The sequence below is a fragment of the Gobius niger genome (assembly GCF_951799975.1).
Source record: "Gobius niger genome assembly, chromosome: 22".
Classification (NCBI taxonomy): domain Eukaryota; kingdom Metazoa; phylum Chordata; class Actinopteri; order Gobiiformes; family Gobiidae; genus Gobius; species Gobius niger.
The window spans coordinates 15,578,249-15,595,504 of NC_136873.1; the positions used below are offsets into that span (position 1 = coordinate 15,578,249).

The 17,256-nt window shown below is 39.4% G+C and overlaps 1 protein-coding gene across 1 annotated transcript; it reads right to left on the bottom strand.

Annotated features, from left to right (window-relative positions):
* Positions 1–4,591: 4,591 nt before the first annotated feature.
* On the bottom strand, positions 4,592–15,056 carry ncbp2 (nuclear cap binding protein subunit 2). Its single transcript, XM_079581364.1, has 5 exons — positions 14,889–15,056; positions 14,378–14,464; positions 13,095–13,189; positions 10,166–10,304; positions 4,592–4,722 (listed from the first exon to the last, which is right to left on the bottom strand). Exons 1-5 carry the CDS (start codon positions 14,961–14,963, stop codon positions 4,624–4,626), a joined length of 495 nt encoding a protein of 164 aa, XP_079437490.1. The 5' UTR covers positions 14,964–15,056; the 3' UTR covers positions 4,592–4,623.
* Between the last annotated feature and the right edge of the window lie 2,200 nt (positions 15,057–17,256).

A 17,256-nucleotide genomic window follows, 5' to 3' on the forward strand; every position in this document is an offset into this window, starting at 1 on the left:
TCTTTCAAAGGGAAAAACGTATTGCGATACAGTAAGTGTGTAAAATTCTGTTCCAGAGAAAATATTACATTTAAAAGGTATTGAAAGTATTGCTACTGCAATATTGCGAAATGATACACCCCCCCCCCTAATATTTGGGTGGACACAATTAACCTGTGACTGGTGCCATTTGGTTCATGGTTCTTCAGTAGCATGTTGGGCTAATATTGATTTATTACATTTATGTTTGAATTGCTGAAATGAGGTGCTAATCCTGATTCCGAATTCCTCGTCTAGATCTACCTCCTTCTGAGGAATGAACATTTTCTCTAAGGCTTTTCAGGTTCATTTTCCCGCTAAGATTACATCTCTGTCGCTTGAACATCTTCTGAATATTTGCAGGGAGCTGATTATGTTTGACTTAATACATTATCTGGAGGGTTTGAATTAAATCAAATCATGCAATCAATGTCAGTATATGGGGGGACTTGTGGGGACTTGAGCCACTCTTATTAAAGAAATACAAAGAGGTTTTTTTTTAATAGAATAGACATTCTCTAGTTAAGAGAATGTCTATTCCCCTCCTCTTTTGAAACTGCATTGGTAACACCCATTTTTAAATCAGGAAACAGAAAGGACATAAAGACTTATAGACCTTTCAGTATACTCCCTGCCGTTTCAAAGATTATTTTAAAAATTGTTGCAGGACTGAGCACCTTGATGATGGAAACATGTTCCACCCCATGCAATTTGGCTTCTGATCCAAACACTCCACCAACACAGCCTGTTGTTTGATATCTGCTTGGTACATAAAATCCTGAATGATGCTGCCCCACCCCCTTTAAAAACATATGTACAGCTGCGCACTCAGCGAACAAACAGAGCGCAGAGGTCTGAATCCAGGGGTGACGGCAGTGTTCCTAAAAGAAAGTCCGCCTTTTCCTATAAAGCCATCAAAGCATGGAATGGGCTCCCAGACAATCGAAAGAATAATGCAGATTTTCACAGCTTCTCACGGGCTCAAAGACCGGCTTCTAGACCACCAGTCCTGCCCACACTAAAAGGACCAGACGGGCATTTGGCCACCAGATGATCCCCTCACGGGTCCCGTGTGATGGCTGCTAGTTTACTGCTGTAATAATGTTGTCGTGTGTATGTGTTGTAAACACTGTTGCACTTTATAATTCTGCACTTTAGGATTTGTAGAAAGTTACAATATTGCCCCTTGTAACTTGGACTTTGTATTTGTTTCCTGCACTTGTTGTTGTAAATTGCCTGTGAAATGTAATTCTTCATTCTGTTATGTAATTTTTAATCATGTAGGACTACAGATGGTAATTAGCATAGTGCTAAATCTGGTGCAGCCATCGTTTTAATGTAACGGCACACTGTCCTTTCAATAAACAAACAAATATATATATATATATATATATATATACTGTATATATGTATATATATATATATATATAAAGACACAATTTAAAAGCGATATATTTACAAAAATCAATAAGATATTGAACACCAAACAAAACACAAACAGGAAGGAGAAGCTCGTCTGTAAAACTGCACCGGTCATCTTTGAACAAAGGAAAACAATGTGATTTGTCTGAACCCTCATGTAGTAGTACATGTGGTAGTACATGTAGTAGTACATGTGGCAGTACATGTGGTAGTACATGTGGTAGTAGTACATGTGGTAGTACATGTGGTAATACATGTGGTAGTAGTACATGTAGTACATGTGGTAGTACATGTGGTAGTACATGTGGTAGTACATGAGGTAGTACATGTAGTAGCAGTGCTACATTAATCATGTTTAGCCATAAGTTTGTAGCTTTTGGAGCTTAAATCCGCTGGTCTCATGAGTCTGTGAGGCTGTTCTGAGTTGTGGATGTTACGGCGGTTTCAAACCAGCCTCGCACGTGGGCCACATGTCACAATCCATTTCTCCGCTTGACACCGTGAATAATTATTTACTGCAATAAGATGCCAAAAAGGAAGAGAGGCTCGTAGTCCCACTGCTCACTGGGGTCTGATCGGTCTACCCGATATTTCTCACTGGTTCTGTCCTGCTACAGTACCTTGAATATGCAGTAGTTTGTGGGGGGGAAAGTCCTTGTCATTATAAAGCGCACTGAAAGCAGAGGCGTGTTGGAACATCGTCTCAGCCCGGGATTTTAATGCTTTAGACCGGCCCACAGGTTACAGAGTTATAGCTCAGCTATAGTGCGCTGTGCTCCATAAACCAGAGATTGCAGCTTCAAGTACCACTCGAACAAATATCTAACAATTTCTCTTTTCACATGGGCCGCTGCACACAGTCTGAGCCTGATACAACTCCTCAGTCAGCTCAGGCCCTTCTCCTCTTTACTCACGCTTACAAACTCATCTTTGAGAAGACTTTTGGATGTTAGGAACGTGCTGGGTAAGTTGGAAAGTTAAAAGTTTCATTACTGTAATACTGCTGAGACTGCTGCCTCCACGACCCGGAACCGGATAAAGCGGAAGAAAATGGATGGATGGATTCCCTTTCAATACTGTAACCAAAACAAATAGAAAAATAAAAAAATCAGACAAATAGGGCATTTAATTATGTAATTTAGGGTGACCAGATGTCCCAGTTTTGAGTCCTTTGTCCCACGTTCCGATACATTTCCCCAAAACCATTCATTTGTCCCAGTTTTACTTGTAATCTGGCCCAGTTGTCCCACCTTTGGCCGACATGGTCCCAGAAACAACACACCTGAACTGTGTCCGTGTTTTTAAATTGGAAATCTGGTCACCCTAGTTTAATTATTTGTCGCCGGAGCACGAAGTAAAAGTATTTTGAAACACAGATTGTGTATTTGGGGAAGCACATTTTCTGGAAATTTCTCATATTGAAGTGAGCGTTTCTCCCTCCGCTGTCAACACATCGAGTGTTCAAGTGGCTCCACCTGCTGGACAAGTTCTGTCACTACATGCAGTCATTTTGGAGGGTATGTTGCAGTCACAAAGTAAGGCAGAGTTAAGCGACTACCTCACCCAGGGCTGGACTGGGACTGAAAAACAGCCCTGGACTCTGACCAGCCTGGCCCAAATCAGCGTAATTGTGACTTCCACAAATACATATTTTAACCTCTTACCCCCCGCCTTAACTTTAACGAGTGCATTTCCCCAGTTCGGCTTTTTATTACTATTTATTTGACTGGTATCATCAGCTAAAAGAACGGGAAAGGTGGTCGTAGAAACAGAAGCAAAATCTTTAATATAAATGATAAATAATAGCGGTCCCAAAACTGAACCTTGTGGTGCACCATACTCCACGGAATTCCTTTTAGATTCATGTTTTTTTATACTGGGCTTTACCCAAATCTAAAAGCTTCTCGACTGGAGATCAACAATGTAACGCCTCATTTGAAAGCTAAGACCTACAAAAGTGACGGAAACTTTTCGTCACGTCGCCACATTTTTGTCATATTTTTGAGCTATTTTTTCAATCATTTTTTGTCCGTGTTTTTCTCATGTTTTCATCCCCTTTTTCTTGCTATTTTGCTGCTTTTCTTTTCAGCTTTTAGATTTGGGTAAAGCTCGGTTGAGGCGGGGACCGGAGGCCCTAGAGCCATTTCTTTTTCCTTTTACACTACAGTAACACAAATGACAAAAAGGTTATTCCCGGCACCTTAAGAGTCTAGCATCCTCCCCATGCTGACCAATGAGACGAGCTTTTCCTGTGGGGGAGGAGCTTGATCGATTCCTGTTCTCCTCATTTTTTCTTCTTTCTGGTTAAAGAGGGGAGAAATTTGACAGTTTACTTTCAAATTTCACTCTCTCCCCTCACTTTGCAAACTCACAGACTATCACTTTAATGGGATCTTGCCGATTTAAACCTTTAGCCCCCGAGCTTTTGTACAAGGCTCTTTTCAAAACATCTGATCGCACAGAAATAGTACATTTACTCTGGATTTTCTTTAACAATGAGTTTCAGTGACTGATCATAAAAAATAAAATGATTTTTTCCCCCCCCCATACAAAATGAAGGCCCATTTTGACCAGAGAAATATGTGAAGCGCTAACAGTTTATGGCCTTTTATGGACAGACCTTTGGACCCGGAAGTAGCCTGGATGTGACACGTAACCCAACAGGCTGCACTAGTACTACAGCCGTTACTGTGATACTCATACTACTATTACTGCTACTACAAGAACTGCTCCTGTTCATTTAAAAAAGGCTATGCAAATACAAATTACAATACTTTGGATGAATATTATTTCAAAGGAATGCTCCGTATGTAAGTGATATTTTGAAGTTAAAGATGTGAGATAGAAGCTTTTTTCATTTTGATTTGGAGAATTAGAAATAAAGCAAAAATATTCTCCAATTTAAATTCGTCTTCAATGGCCTTTCCTTTCCAAATCAGGTTCAGAAAACATTGACCATGACCCGACACGACTTGGACCAACAGATACAAACTCTGAAATGACCGTCTGAAAGTCATCGTCATGGACAAGATTTATTAAAAAATACAATAAAATAAAAATGCATAAACAACATAAAAATGTGTCTTCGTCTACAACATGGCCGTCCCGGGAGACGCTCTGATGGCCGGTCAGTCAACACACAGTTCATGTTTTCGGTGTTTGGGACGGTCCGTGTGTGCGGTGTTAGAAGCTGTTGACGGGCTCTGTGGTCCTCTGCTGCTGGGCCAGTTTACCATAGCCTCCTCGTGCCGGGTCGTAGTCCTGGCGGTACTCGTCTCTCACCTGGAAAAGAAAACAAATGAGGTTAGATTAAAAACCCACTGCGGCGGAACGTTTAGTGTTCTGAAAATAGAAAGTAGGTGAGTCACTCTGCCCCAACGTTTAGAAACAAACACGCACTGTGGACTCTTTATCTTAGTGTTGCAAAGAATATTACATCTTCACACTCCATTTTGATACCACAGAAAAATATTTATACACAATGCATAAGTGCAGATTCCTCAGCGTGTGCAGGCGCCATCTGGTGGTGAGAAAGCATTCCACCAGTGAGCCTGAAAAAGGTGAATTCAACACTGGCTGAGCCAATTTCTACCAGATGGACTTATGAATAGGGCTGCAACTAACGATTATTTTGGTAATCGATTAAAGAGGGGGTATTATGCTTTTTTCAGCCACATAGCACCAGTCTTTAGCACACTACAATGATGACGAAACCTTCTGTTGGTCTGTAAATGCAGTAAATTAGAATAACTGCCTTGTATAAAATTGCTCTTTCAAAATGGCGGTAGCAAATGACTTGAAATAGGCCCCTGTCTCTTTAAAAACCTCTGACCCTTTGCGACACGCCCCCTCCACACGCTGTCTGTGGCATCACAACAACACTGCGCTCGTTGTCTCAACAGTATTGAAACTACGATCGGTGCATTTTAATTTTTATTGTTGGAAAGGACCTACTGTTTATCACTTTGTGAACAATGGCCACACAGGATATTATTTGGAGACGAACCTTCCACACCGGACGCTTGGAAGGGGCTCTTGCCTGAAAAATAGCTGCTGTTTGGAGGCTATCTCTTTGCATCTAGCTTGTTAGCTCCGGGAGAAAACCACTCGGCTACGACTCACTGTAGATGAAATGTGAGCAATAAACTACAAAATCAACAATCCAGGCTCCGTGTGTGATCATCATAAAGGCTGCTTCAAGCAGTTGCCTGTTTTAGTGACGTTTTCAATGCATAATATGCTTGTATACAGTGAATTTTCCCGTTAGCTTGTCGCGGCTAGCTTGTTAGCTCCGGGAGAAAACCACTCGGCTATGACCCATTGTAGATGAAATGTGAGCAATAAACTTCCAAATCAACAAGCCTGGCTCCGTGTGTGATCATTGTTAAACGGTTCTTTATGTGTGTGGTGGTTTTATTGACTTTATTTGTGCATATTTCTCGTTTTCACGTGATGACTCGAGGTTTAGCTTAGCATTAGCTTTCTCCGGAGGCTCTGTGCATCATCAAGGCCCAGCGCAGAACCAGACACTGAAATAAGTGTTCTTGTCACCGGTTTTAATCCTGGGTGTTTCGGTAACAGAAACACTGATGTGTGTCTTTGTAAAAGTCTGCTGTGGCTCCGGTTCACAACACATGAAGCTAATCCTCCATGATGACTCTGTTTACATCTTAGGGCTAGACACTGCGGGGAGGGGGTTCTGCTGAGGGGCAGTGGTTGGTTACGCGGCTGGTGACGAAAGGTCGGAGGCGTATCCTGGAGGTCGAGGGCGTTTCCTGAAGGAATCAGGCGTTTTATCCCTAAAATGGCCGCCATCAGAGTTTCTACAGATTACTCGAAAATACGTGAATGTGCTAAGGCAACACTTCAGGCATGTTTTTAATGAGGGAATGACTTAATAACATGATGTAAAGCTTGAAAAAGTCGATTTTGCATAATACCCCCCCTTTAATATACCGACTATTTTTACGATTAATCGCTTGGCTGTGAATGGTGCATGAAAATTGTATTTTTTCATTTATTTTTAATCACATAAAGTTAAAGTGGCAACTCTTAAAGGACATGTTGATGGAGTAAACTTAAACTGTGTTGTAAAGTGTTTTTGGAGGCTCTTAATGCCAGTTCTGCTTTATTCATTGAATGAGACACAGACAGATACAGTGGGGAAAGAAAGTATTTGGCCAAAATCCAATACAATGTCCATGTGAAACTGACCAAATACTTTTTTTCCCCACTGTATCTATGAAATTTTCAATGTACAAAACTCTACAGACCCTAACTTGAAAAACAAAGAAGGTTTCCATCAAAAATAAAAAATGTTCATATAATTTTTGCTCTTTTTAAGTCTGTGTTTACTAGAAAACGATTAATCGATTACTAAAATAGTTGACAACTTTTTCGATAATCAATTAGTTGTCAATTAATCGATTAGTTGTTTCAGCCCTACTCATGAATGAGGTGTTCAAAGGCTGAGAATGATCATTCAGAGGAAAACTACTCAGGATAATGAGAATAGAAACAAATGACGGTACAACTAGGGTTGCAAAGGAGTGGAAAATTCCCATATACATTTCCAGAAATCTGAGTCTATTTTTCTATTTCCAAAAACTCCTCTTTGTATCGGAAACAATTGTCGTTTTCAAACCCAGGTGTCAGACGTTGCAAAAATCATTCCTTTAAGCCGTTCCCTCTCTGCTGTGACAGATGTTTCAGTGTCTGTATAACTATCAAAACAAATGTTTATGCTTCAGTTTATCAGAATCAGAATAGTTTTTATTGCCATTGTTTGTAAACTGGTTCACAAACTAGGAATTTGTCTTGGTTAGACGTAAAACATTAAAACATAAAAACATAACACAGAGTTTAGATAAAAATAAGCCATAAACTTTTAACTACAAGGCTTTAGGGGCATAAAAATATTAAAATAAATAAGATCAAAATAAGAGGTAAAATATGGTAGACGACAACAATTGACATAGAACAACGGGATTGGATTTACATCTATTATAGAAAACGCTATCTCAATGGCCGCCGCCTGGGCGCCGCCATGTTTATTTCCCATACCGACTTTGAAGCTAAGCAGGGACGGGCCTGGTTAGGACTGGGATGGGAGACCGTTTGGGAACACCAGGAAGCCGCGGTGCTGCGGTGCTGCTGTCCGAGGACAACCCACCGTCACAAACACGCGAGTGCACGACATCTGACTGCCGTGCGTGTGCGCGCATTCAACCAGGGCGATGTGTGTGTGTGTGTGCGCGCGCGTTTGTGTGTGTGCGCGTGTGAGCGTCCGTGCGTGTATGTGTGCGCGCGTGCATCCACACAGGGCTGTGTGCGCGTGCGTGCGTGTGCGTGTGTGTGTGTGTGTGTGTGCGTGTGTGCGTGCGTGTGTGCGTGTGTGTGTGCGTGCGCAGGCGTGTATGTGCGTGCGCGCGCGCATCCAAACAGGGCGCTGTGTGCCATCGTCACTCACCCTAAACTGCAGCTGTAGACGCTCCGCACAGGTACAGGTACATCCTCCAAAAGACATCTGCGTGTCTTTGTTTAAGTCTCTCCTGCCCAAAACCTGCTCCAACACGAGCCTCTAATCAAACGCGCTGCTCCGACTGTTTTCTCCTCCGTGTGAGTGAAAGCGAAAATGAAACTACAACTTAACGAGCGCATGGCCTGCATTGCGTAGTTTTTTTCTTTTTTTTTACTTTGCTGCTGTACCATTTGTTTTCTATTTTGCTTTCACGTATTGTGAGCCCAGAGGTACATTTTATTCTAAAGCAGCTTTGGAAGCATTGCCAATTTTATTGTAAGGTTATACATACTGTCTAACAACGATCATTAGGCTATTTCTGTTCAAAACCTACTCATTATTTGTTTTATTGTACACTACCATGATGCACCAAGCCACGGGTCCTGCACCGTGACCCAAACCGTTAGAGCTCAACCCCTCATATTTATCAATAATTATTCCACTGTCTCTTGAATCCTGTTCCCCGAGTTTAGCGAAAATATTGCCGTAGTTTATAAGAAAGGAGCACGGGTGCATCAAACACTCCAATTGCAGTTTGTTTGAAATTGTTTTTTGCCTTCATTATTTTACACATTTGTAGTGGCCATAGTTTTTGGAATGGGTTGGGAACCACTGGTCTACAGCTGAACTGTGTGACGGGTTGGACATTTCTTTGTAATCACTCATAATCTCAGAATATCAAATGTGGAGACTAGCGAGGCCCGGCCGAAGGCCGGGTCTCAGCTAGTAGGTGTATAAAGTTATAAAGTGATGCAGTGATAAGTGGTGCAGTGGATCTAAGTGCGGACATAGCACATAGTACAGACTGTAATCTGCTCTATTGCACTGAGTTATTAGGTCTCTTTATCGTTCATGAGTCTGTCTATAAAGAAGCAACCTTCAGGGGATTTTGCATCCCTAGATATAACCATCTCAAAATGAAGTCACTGACCAGGATTGAATAAAGAACACTTGTGTTTGTGATGTATGTGAGTATGAGGCACTTTTACCAGTGGGTGATCAGATCAACGACTGAACCATCTGACTCAAACTCACAACTACACACCGGGCGCTCCTCACAGAGATAAGTCTGTATTTAATGAAACAAATTAATATATATATATATATATATGTTGTGCACTCACGCCGCCCTTTAATATCTTTGTTGCTACTTTCTGTTTCTGATACATGTGTCGGTACCTGGGCTCATTTAGCCCATCACTACTAATCAGAATCAGAAGAATCAGAATCAGAGGAATCAGAAGAAGAAGAAGAATCAGAAGAAGAATCAGAAGAATCAGAAGAATCAGAAGAAGAATCAGAAGAAGAATCAGAATCAGAAGAAGAATCAGAAGAATCAGAAGAAGAATCAGAAGAAGAATCAGAATCAGAAGAAGAATCAGAAGAAGAATCAGAATCAGAAGAAGAAGAAGAAGAATCAGAAGAATCAGAAGAATCAGAAGAAGAAGAATCAGAAGAAGAAGAAGAATCAGAAGAAGAAGAATCAGAAGAAGAAGAAGAATCAGATGAAGAATCAGAAGAAGAATCAGAAGAAGAAGAAGAATGATAGTCACAAAGCGTTATACATGGGACAGTTGTACATTCCCTCCATACACGGTGGTGGTAAGATACGTTTGTAGCTTCAGTTTCCCCTGGGGGAGCCTGTCAGAAGCCCCTCTGACCACCACCATACATTCACTCACACACATCATTCATCCTGGCCTATTGTACATGTTTTTAGTGGTAGGGGGAGCACCCGGAGGAAACCTACACAGACACGGGGAGAACATGCAAACTCCACACAGAAAGGCCCCGTCCTAGTAGTTCCCGAGCAAACACCACAAGCCTGAAGGGCAGACAATTATAACTGTCGTATTTAACCAAACGCTGACCTGTGTTAAAGATCAGCACTTGTATTCCGTGAGAATGGAAAGTTAAAGTAGAGCTCAGATATTTAGCAAACCAGTAAATTTAATTATCTGTTTAGGGGCTTCAGATGCGTTTATTGTTTGGACACATTTTAGAAACAGCCCCACATCAGTCAATCATTCTCTTCCATGGTCCGGTTTATTCTAAAACGCAGTGAAACTCAAACCTGTGAGCACAGTCTCCAATAAACCCAAACCCACATCGCTCCGCTCTTATAGAAAGGCCTCGAAAGTCTTCATGTGTATAAAATAACACTGTTCAATAAATGTTGAATAAGAACACTCTCAAAGTACTGACCTGTCCCCCGGACTTGCCCCGCCCGTACTGCCGGCCCTCCTTGAAGCCTGCGTCCCAGTCCGTGCGGATGATGCGGTCGTCGAGCCGCGTGCCGTTCACAAACCTCATGGCGTTCTCGGCGTCGCCGCGATTGTAGTATCTGGCGCCAGGAGTTAAGGAGCGTGTTTCTGAATCAGCGTTTGACCCGGCAGCTGTGTGGGTGGTCATCATGACGCCTTTGCTTTCCATCACGGCGGTCTCTAGGACGCTGCCAGATCAATTGTTTTTGAAGGTTTCTGGTAGGTTTACACTGCTGGTGGAGCTGTGTATATGGTTGGCCACCGTGATGGAAAGCAAAGGTGCCAAAGCTAACACGCCCCACAGCTGCTTGGTCACTGAAAGGTCAAAATAACAACTTTTTTTTAACCACATAAAAAGTTGCCTAGTGCACCTTTATTTATTTTTTAAATTTTTTTTAAATTTTATTTTTTTCCGAATTTTTCCATACAGAAAAACAAGAAACAAGAGGTGTACATACAACAATTATATGACTGTGTTATTTATGCATGTGATATATGAAATGTAATTCGTTCCATAACAAATATTGTATGTAAGATTATATCAATCTTCCACGTTCGGGGATATTGAACTCAACCATCTTTTTGTAATCGATTTCCGTGCTACTAAACTCAACATACCAAACAATAGTTGCGTCTCTTTATCTGTGTCAATAGAATATAATGAGCCAAATAGTAATTCGTCCCAGTTTAAAGTTGTTTGTAGCTTTAGCATGATTTTCAATTCAATTTTAACAGAATTCCAAAGTGTTGTAATAATGGGCAAGACCAAAATAGGTGGTACTGTGAGACCCCCCGGGCACCACAATTTCTCCAACAACTGGAAATGCCTGAATAATGTGAACTCTGAGCTGGAGTAATAAAGAATCTACAAAGGCTCTTCCATCCAAAACATCTCCATAAGTTTGAACTAGTGATTTTCCACTGAAAAACGCAATGTTTTAGCCAAATATGATCCAGTATCAAATTATTTGATTCTCTTTCCCATTTTTGTTTTATATAGTCAGTGTTTATCATTTTACTCTCTTGAAAGTCCTTATATAGTCTAGAAATCAATTTAAGACCTGAGTCCGCCCCATATGCTTTAGTGAAGATCTTCAAAATAGGCAAATCTAGAACATTTTTGTCCTTTGGCATAAAACTATTTATATGGTGACGGATTTGTAGAAATCTGAAAAAATCACTATTTTGTAGTTGGTATCGTCTCTTTACTGATTCAAAAGCCTAGTGCACCTTTAAACATCACCTTGGCTAGGAGCTCTCCAGGGTGAACTCCTCGTAACTCGTATAGTTACACAAATATCTTCGAAACATAAGTAGCTCCTTGACGTTTTTGTAAGTAACTCTCCAGGTAAAATAGGCTCGTTCACCTCACTGATGCAGCGCTTTGAAGCCATAAACATCTCTGGTTAATGATAGAAATGAGAGGTCCGCGCTAGCGTCGATAAAAGTCGTAATAGAGACGTTTCACTAAACCTCAGTCGATAAGGACATGCTGCGTGTTATTTTGAAGTACAGAACCCGGAGAATTCAATTGCTGAGTTAATTTTAACCTCTGCTATTGTATTTTTTGATCATTGCGCAAAATGCCATGTGTAGCAACAGTATGCTAATGCTAATGGCAGCTAATAAAAGCTGGGACAGAAACTATGATTGAATTAACAAAATCAATTTGGCCACTATATGTTTTTACAGGATTATACGGTGCATTCATGTGGACTGGGGAGCTCGTTTTCCCGAGATGTGGTGTCATTGTCACAGTTGGTTTGTGTTTCTGTGGGAAAGTGGGGATTTTGATCCCCACTTAATCATTGATTAGTGTTTAGCTGAGCTCATCATTTAAATGTGTTAGCGTCTCATAAGCTAAACGTTTGTGTTTGTTTGTAAATTGACTTTTTGCTAACGTTGATGTCAGGCTCACAATTTTGTTACGAGGACGACCACAGCTCACACTAAACTCAAAAAAGTAGCAGTGTTGGTTACATGGTTATTTTTCAATATGTACGTGTGCCATGGGTTGGGTGGGGGGTGGCTTCGGGCTTTGGGGTGGCTTGTGGTTTGGAAGGGTCTAGGTTCTGGGGGAATGTATGTTTATTCTTAATAATAACAATGTATACACTCCCAAACTTAAAGAAAAAATCCTAATAAAAAGTTGATCACATAAAAAGTAGCAGTTTTTTAACTAAAAAGCTCACATAAGACAATAAAAGAACAAATCAGCTGATTTCCGCAGTCAGGTAGCTCGTTTTGACCAGTCGTTTTCCCCAGTTGAGCGAGCGTTCACGTGAATTCCCCAACTGGGGAAGTCGTTCACCCGAGTTCCCAAGTACCACATAACATGTGCAATAATCTCTGTATCAGCTGCACTTTATTCCCTGTACCAGCACCACTTATTGACATCCTGCACTAGAACTGTAACTTTACACCCCGACATCTTACTTATATGACCTGTTCTAGTTTTTATCCTATTTTTACTGTTGTTGCTCACCTATTGTTGTATTTCTGCTGCTTGTTGTACATGGGATACCTCGTTTTTATTCTATTTAACTGGTTGCACATTTTCCTGTCTGTTTTTGCACAACTCTGAGTGATCTTCTTGAACGCCGACTGTAACAAGTGAATTTCTCCATTGTGAGATCAATAAAGTATTATCTTATCTTATCTTATGAACGCACCAACAGACCAGACATTTGGAAAAATCGTCCAAAAACATCGATCAAAAACATCGGCTGAGCATATCAGCCTCGGCCAATAAAAATCCTAAATAATTGGCATCGGCCTTAGAAAAACCCATATCAGTCGACCTCTAATAGAAATTGACAGTTCATTGATTCTAATGTTGGGTAAAGAAACAGGAACACGCCAAAGGATACTCTACAAAGCAGAAACCGCAGGCCGTCTTCTTGATCTTGTCCAGGCCGATGATGATGCGCTTCACGTCGCCGCATTTGGCAAAGAGCTCATGGACCTGAAGGGAACAAGCCACACCAAAAACAAACTTACCAACCGAGCAGGATCTTCAGGGCATTACTGTGACATGGACACTGCGTCTGCGACTATCATTTGGCAACACTTTGTGAAATACTAATGATAAACGAAAGCAAATTTTTTTTCTTGGGTATTCAACTCATTTTTGGGAAATTTTTCATCATTTTTTCATCATTTTTTGTCACATTTTGTCACATTTGTCTTTTTTTTGTGTCACATTTTTGTCCTTTTTTGGTCAATTTTTTTTATCACATTTTTGTTACATTTTTGTAATTTTTTGGTCAATTTTTTATCACATTTTTGTCATTTTTTTGTAACATTTTTGTCATTTTTTTGTCAAATTTTTATCACATTTTTGTTACATTTTTGTAATTTTTTGTTCCATTTTTTATCACATTTTTGTCATTTTTTTGTTACATTTTTGTCACATTTTTGTCAAATTTTTATCACATTTTTGTTACATTTTTGTCATTTTTTTGTCAAATTTTTATCACATTTTTGTCATTTTTTTTGTTATATTTTTGTCATTTTTTGGTCAAATTTTTATCACATTTTTGTCTTTTTTTTGTAACATTTTTGTCATTTTTTTGTCAAATTTTTATCACATTTTTGTCATTTTTTTGTTATATTTTTGTCATTTTTTTGTCAAATTTTTATCACATTTTTGTAACATTTTTGTAATTTTTTGGTCCATTTTTGTCATTTTTTTGTAACATTTTTGTCATTTTTTGGTCAAATTTTTATCACATTTTTGTCATTTTTTTGTTATATTTTTGTCATTTTTTTGTCAATTTTTTATCACATTTTTGTTACATTTTTGTTACATTTTTGTCATTTTTTTGTCAAATTTTTATCACATTTTTGTCATTTTTTTTGTTATATTTTTGTCATTTTTTTGTCAAATTTTTATCACATTTTTGTCTTTTTTTTGTTACATTTTTCTGTCAAATTTTTATCACATTTTTGTCATTTTTTGGTCATTTTTTCGTCACATTTTTGCCACTTTTTCATCAATTTTTCGTCACTTTTTTGTCAATGTTTTCTCACTTTTTTGTCACATTTCCATCATTGTTTTCGTCTCAGTTTTGTTGCTATTTTCACACCTTTTTTCCAGAAGCTTTTGGACTGGGGGTAAAGCCAAACTGGACAAAATGTGCTCGGTTCTTACCTGCTCCTCTGTGGTGTAGAAGGACAAGTTTCCCACATACAGCGTGTTGCTCTGTTTAAGCAGTTTCTCCTGTTCATAACGATTTCCCTACAAACAGACCAGAAATGTCATGTTAAAATGGATTGTATTGGCAGACAAACTCGAAACACGAAATGAACTGACAGCACTGCCATCAACAGCTTATGATGGATAAAGGATGACTCAATCAGGGTTGCAAAAAGAAGTCCAGAGTGTAAAGGTTTGATGGCTGGATTATGATATATCATTAAATTATACACAGCGAAACAAAAATAACGTCTGAAATATTAAACGTGGCATATAGTAGTGGCTATTTACCAGTTTTATTTAATTACAATACATTTCAGGACGAGAATAAAGGAGATTCTCTGGTATGAAAGACGAGTGATTCTGTTGTTAGCTCCAGGTGCTAACAGTTAGCATAACAATACAGCAACAATCTTTCATTCCTGGTTCCGTCTTTAAGGTAAGAGCATTTCCCTGCTTTACCGACCTTAAAATGCTGGTCTCGGTACTGGCTGATGTCCACGTAAGAATCGCTGGTCAGAGCGTTCAGTTTCGCGGACATTGTGGAGTTTGCTTGAGCACAAATGTGTAAAGCAACTGCACACACAGCGGAGAGCGGCGCGGCGCACACAGGAAGCAGCTCGTCGGTCCGTCAGGGTAAAGAGTCCGGCGGGTACAAGGATTTATGGGAAGGAGTTCCGGGGCCGCTTTCGTTTCTACGGAGAAAAGTGGAGACAAACACGACTTAACCCCCGAGCACACTTTCCCCAGCTCGGCTTGACCCAAATCTAAAAGCTTCTGGACTGAAAACGCAGCAAAAGAGCGGGACAAACGTGATAAAAAAAAAAGTGGATAAAATATGTGACGCAACAGAAACGTCACATAAAAGCAACAAGAAAATGCAACAAAAAAGTGACAAAAAATCAACAAAGCAGCAACAAATGAGCTGCAAAAAATCTATATTCATACAAAACTGGTTCGAGAAAAAAAAAAAAATCTCTGATTTTGTGGACAAATATAACCTAATCTGCGAAAGGAATTTTTTTGATAAAATGTGTTAATTAATTCCACAGTCTTGGATTCAGTTAATTCAAAACACACTTTTGTTTTCTCAGGTAACAATTGCACTGCCAAAATTGAAGATAAATGACTATAATTTTATTGATTTCATAACAAGTGTCTGAGGCAAATAATCTATCACGACTGTAATGGAACTTCTTTCAGGAAATCGGACTGTTCAGTCAATCATGAAGCAAAACTCAAGGCACACTCTGCCTTTATTGAATGGCCAGTTTCCCCTAAAGTGAAGGAGACTCATTTTAAATTAATAAATAATGTAAACCCTGTGAACCAATTTCTTGAAAGAAGATTTAAATTTGATGTCGACCCATGTACTTTCTGCAACCAAGATGTTGAAACTATTTGTCCTTTATTTTTTGAATGTCACTATTCAAATGTTTTCTGGAATGATGAGTTGGATTAATTTAAAGCGTAGTTTTCCCCCCTTAGACAAGTCACACGTTTTGCTTTATATGGACAATTTGGACCCTACATTATCAGATGTCATTAAAATTATTGTGCTTTTAGCTAAATATCATATTCATTGCTCCAAAGGGAGGGGCAATAAGCCATCTTTTCCCTGCGTTATCAATGAATTTAAAATGTTTTACAGCTCCCTAGAAACACTAAAAGACTGGAAAACTGCACGCAGGGGCGGACTGGGACTGAAAAACAGCCCTGGACTCTGACCAGCCTGGCCCAAATTAGCGTAATTGTGACACTTCCACAAATACATATTTTAACCTCTTACCCCCGCCTTAACATTAACAAATGCATTTTCCCCAGTTCGGCTTTTTATTATTTTTATTTTTTTTGATTGGTATCATCAGCAAAAAGAACGGGAAAGGTGGTCGTAGACACAAGCAAAATCATTAATATAAATAATAAATAATAGTGGTCCCAAAATTGAGCCTTGTGGTACACCATACTCCACGGAATTCATGTTTTTTTTTATACTGGGCTTTACCCAAATCTAAAAGCTTCTCGACTGGAGATCAACAATGTAACGCCTCATTTGAAAGCTAAGACCTACAAAAAAGACGGAAACTTTTCGTCACCACATTTTTGTCATATTCTTGTTGTTTTTTTTAGCTATTTTTTCTATCATTTTTTGTTGTGTTTTTCTCATGTTTTTGTTGACATTTCATCCCCTTTTTCTCGCTATTTTGATGCTTTTCTTTTTAGCTTTTACTAGATTTGGGTAAAGCTCGGTTGAGGCGGGACTGGTGGCCCTTCTGTGCTCTTCCAAAATGGACATATGGCCAGTCCGCCCCTGCTGGAGGGATAAAAGTGCACATGACAAGTTTTAATGCTTTTAAGTATGACTTCTTTAGACAGATAACATCTGTTGTAAGTAATAATTCTTTTATTTCAGTGAAGCATAAATTTAATGAAGAAATGTTGGGCAGAAAAGTATTTTATTGTATTTCTTCATTTTAAAGCACTGACAGGAAGTGACAAAAATAAAGGTTAAAAGTTCCATAGCAGCTTGACTCACTCATTTCCCATTGACTTAACATGGTCGGCATGGCAACAGTTTAAAATCGTTTGCCTCTATGTCACTTCCTGTCAGAGTCCGATGAGGAAGTGAAACTAGAAACATGACAAAAATGTCAAGTTTAGGAAAACTGGGTAAAATATTTATCACTATGTTTTAGCAAAACGTGTGTCTAATGTGTCATATGGACTTTAAAATGTATATCTTGATAAATCATAGTAGTAGTAGCAGCTGTATATACTGTATTTGATTATAATATGATTATAATATGTGGGCTCGATTGATATTCACACACACA

What these genes read in the sequence shown, in the direction of transcription:
- ncbp2 (XM_079581364.1), bottom strand. Translation starts at nt 14,963, where the DNA reads ATGTCCGCGAAACTGAACGCTCTGACCAGCGATTCTTACGTGGACATC. An exon ending in ACCGAGACCAGCATTTTAAG is followed by an intron (nt 14,465 to 14,888) that starts GTCGGTAAAGCA and finishes GTCTGTTTGTAG; the next exon opens with GGAAATCGTTATGAACAGGA. An exon ending in TGCGGTTTCTGCTTTGTAGA is followed by an intron (nt 10,305 to 13,094) that starts GTATCCTTTGGC and finishes TCCTGGCGCCAG; the next exon opens with ATACTACAATCGCGGCGACG.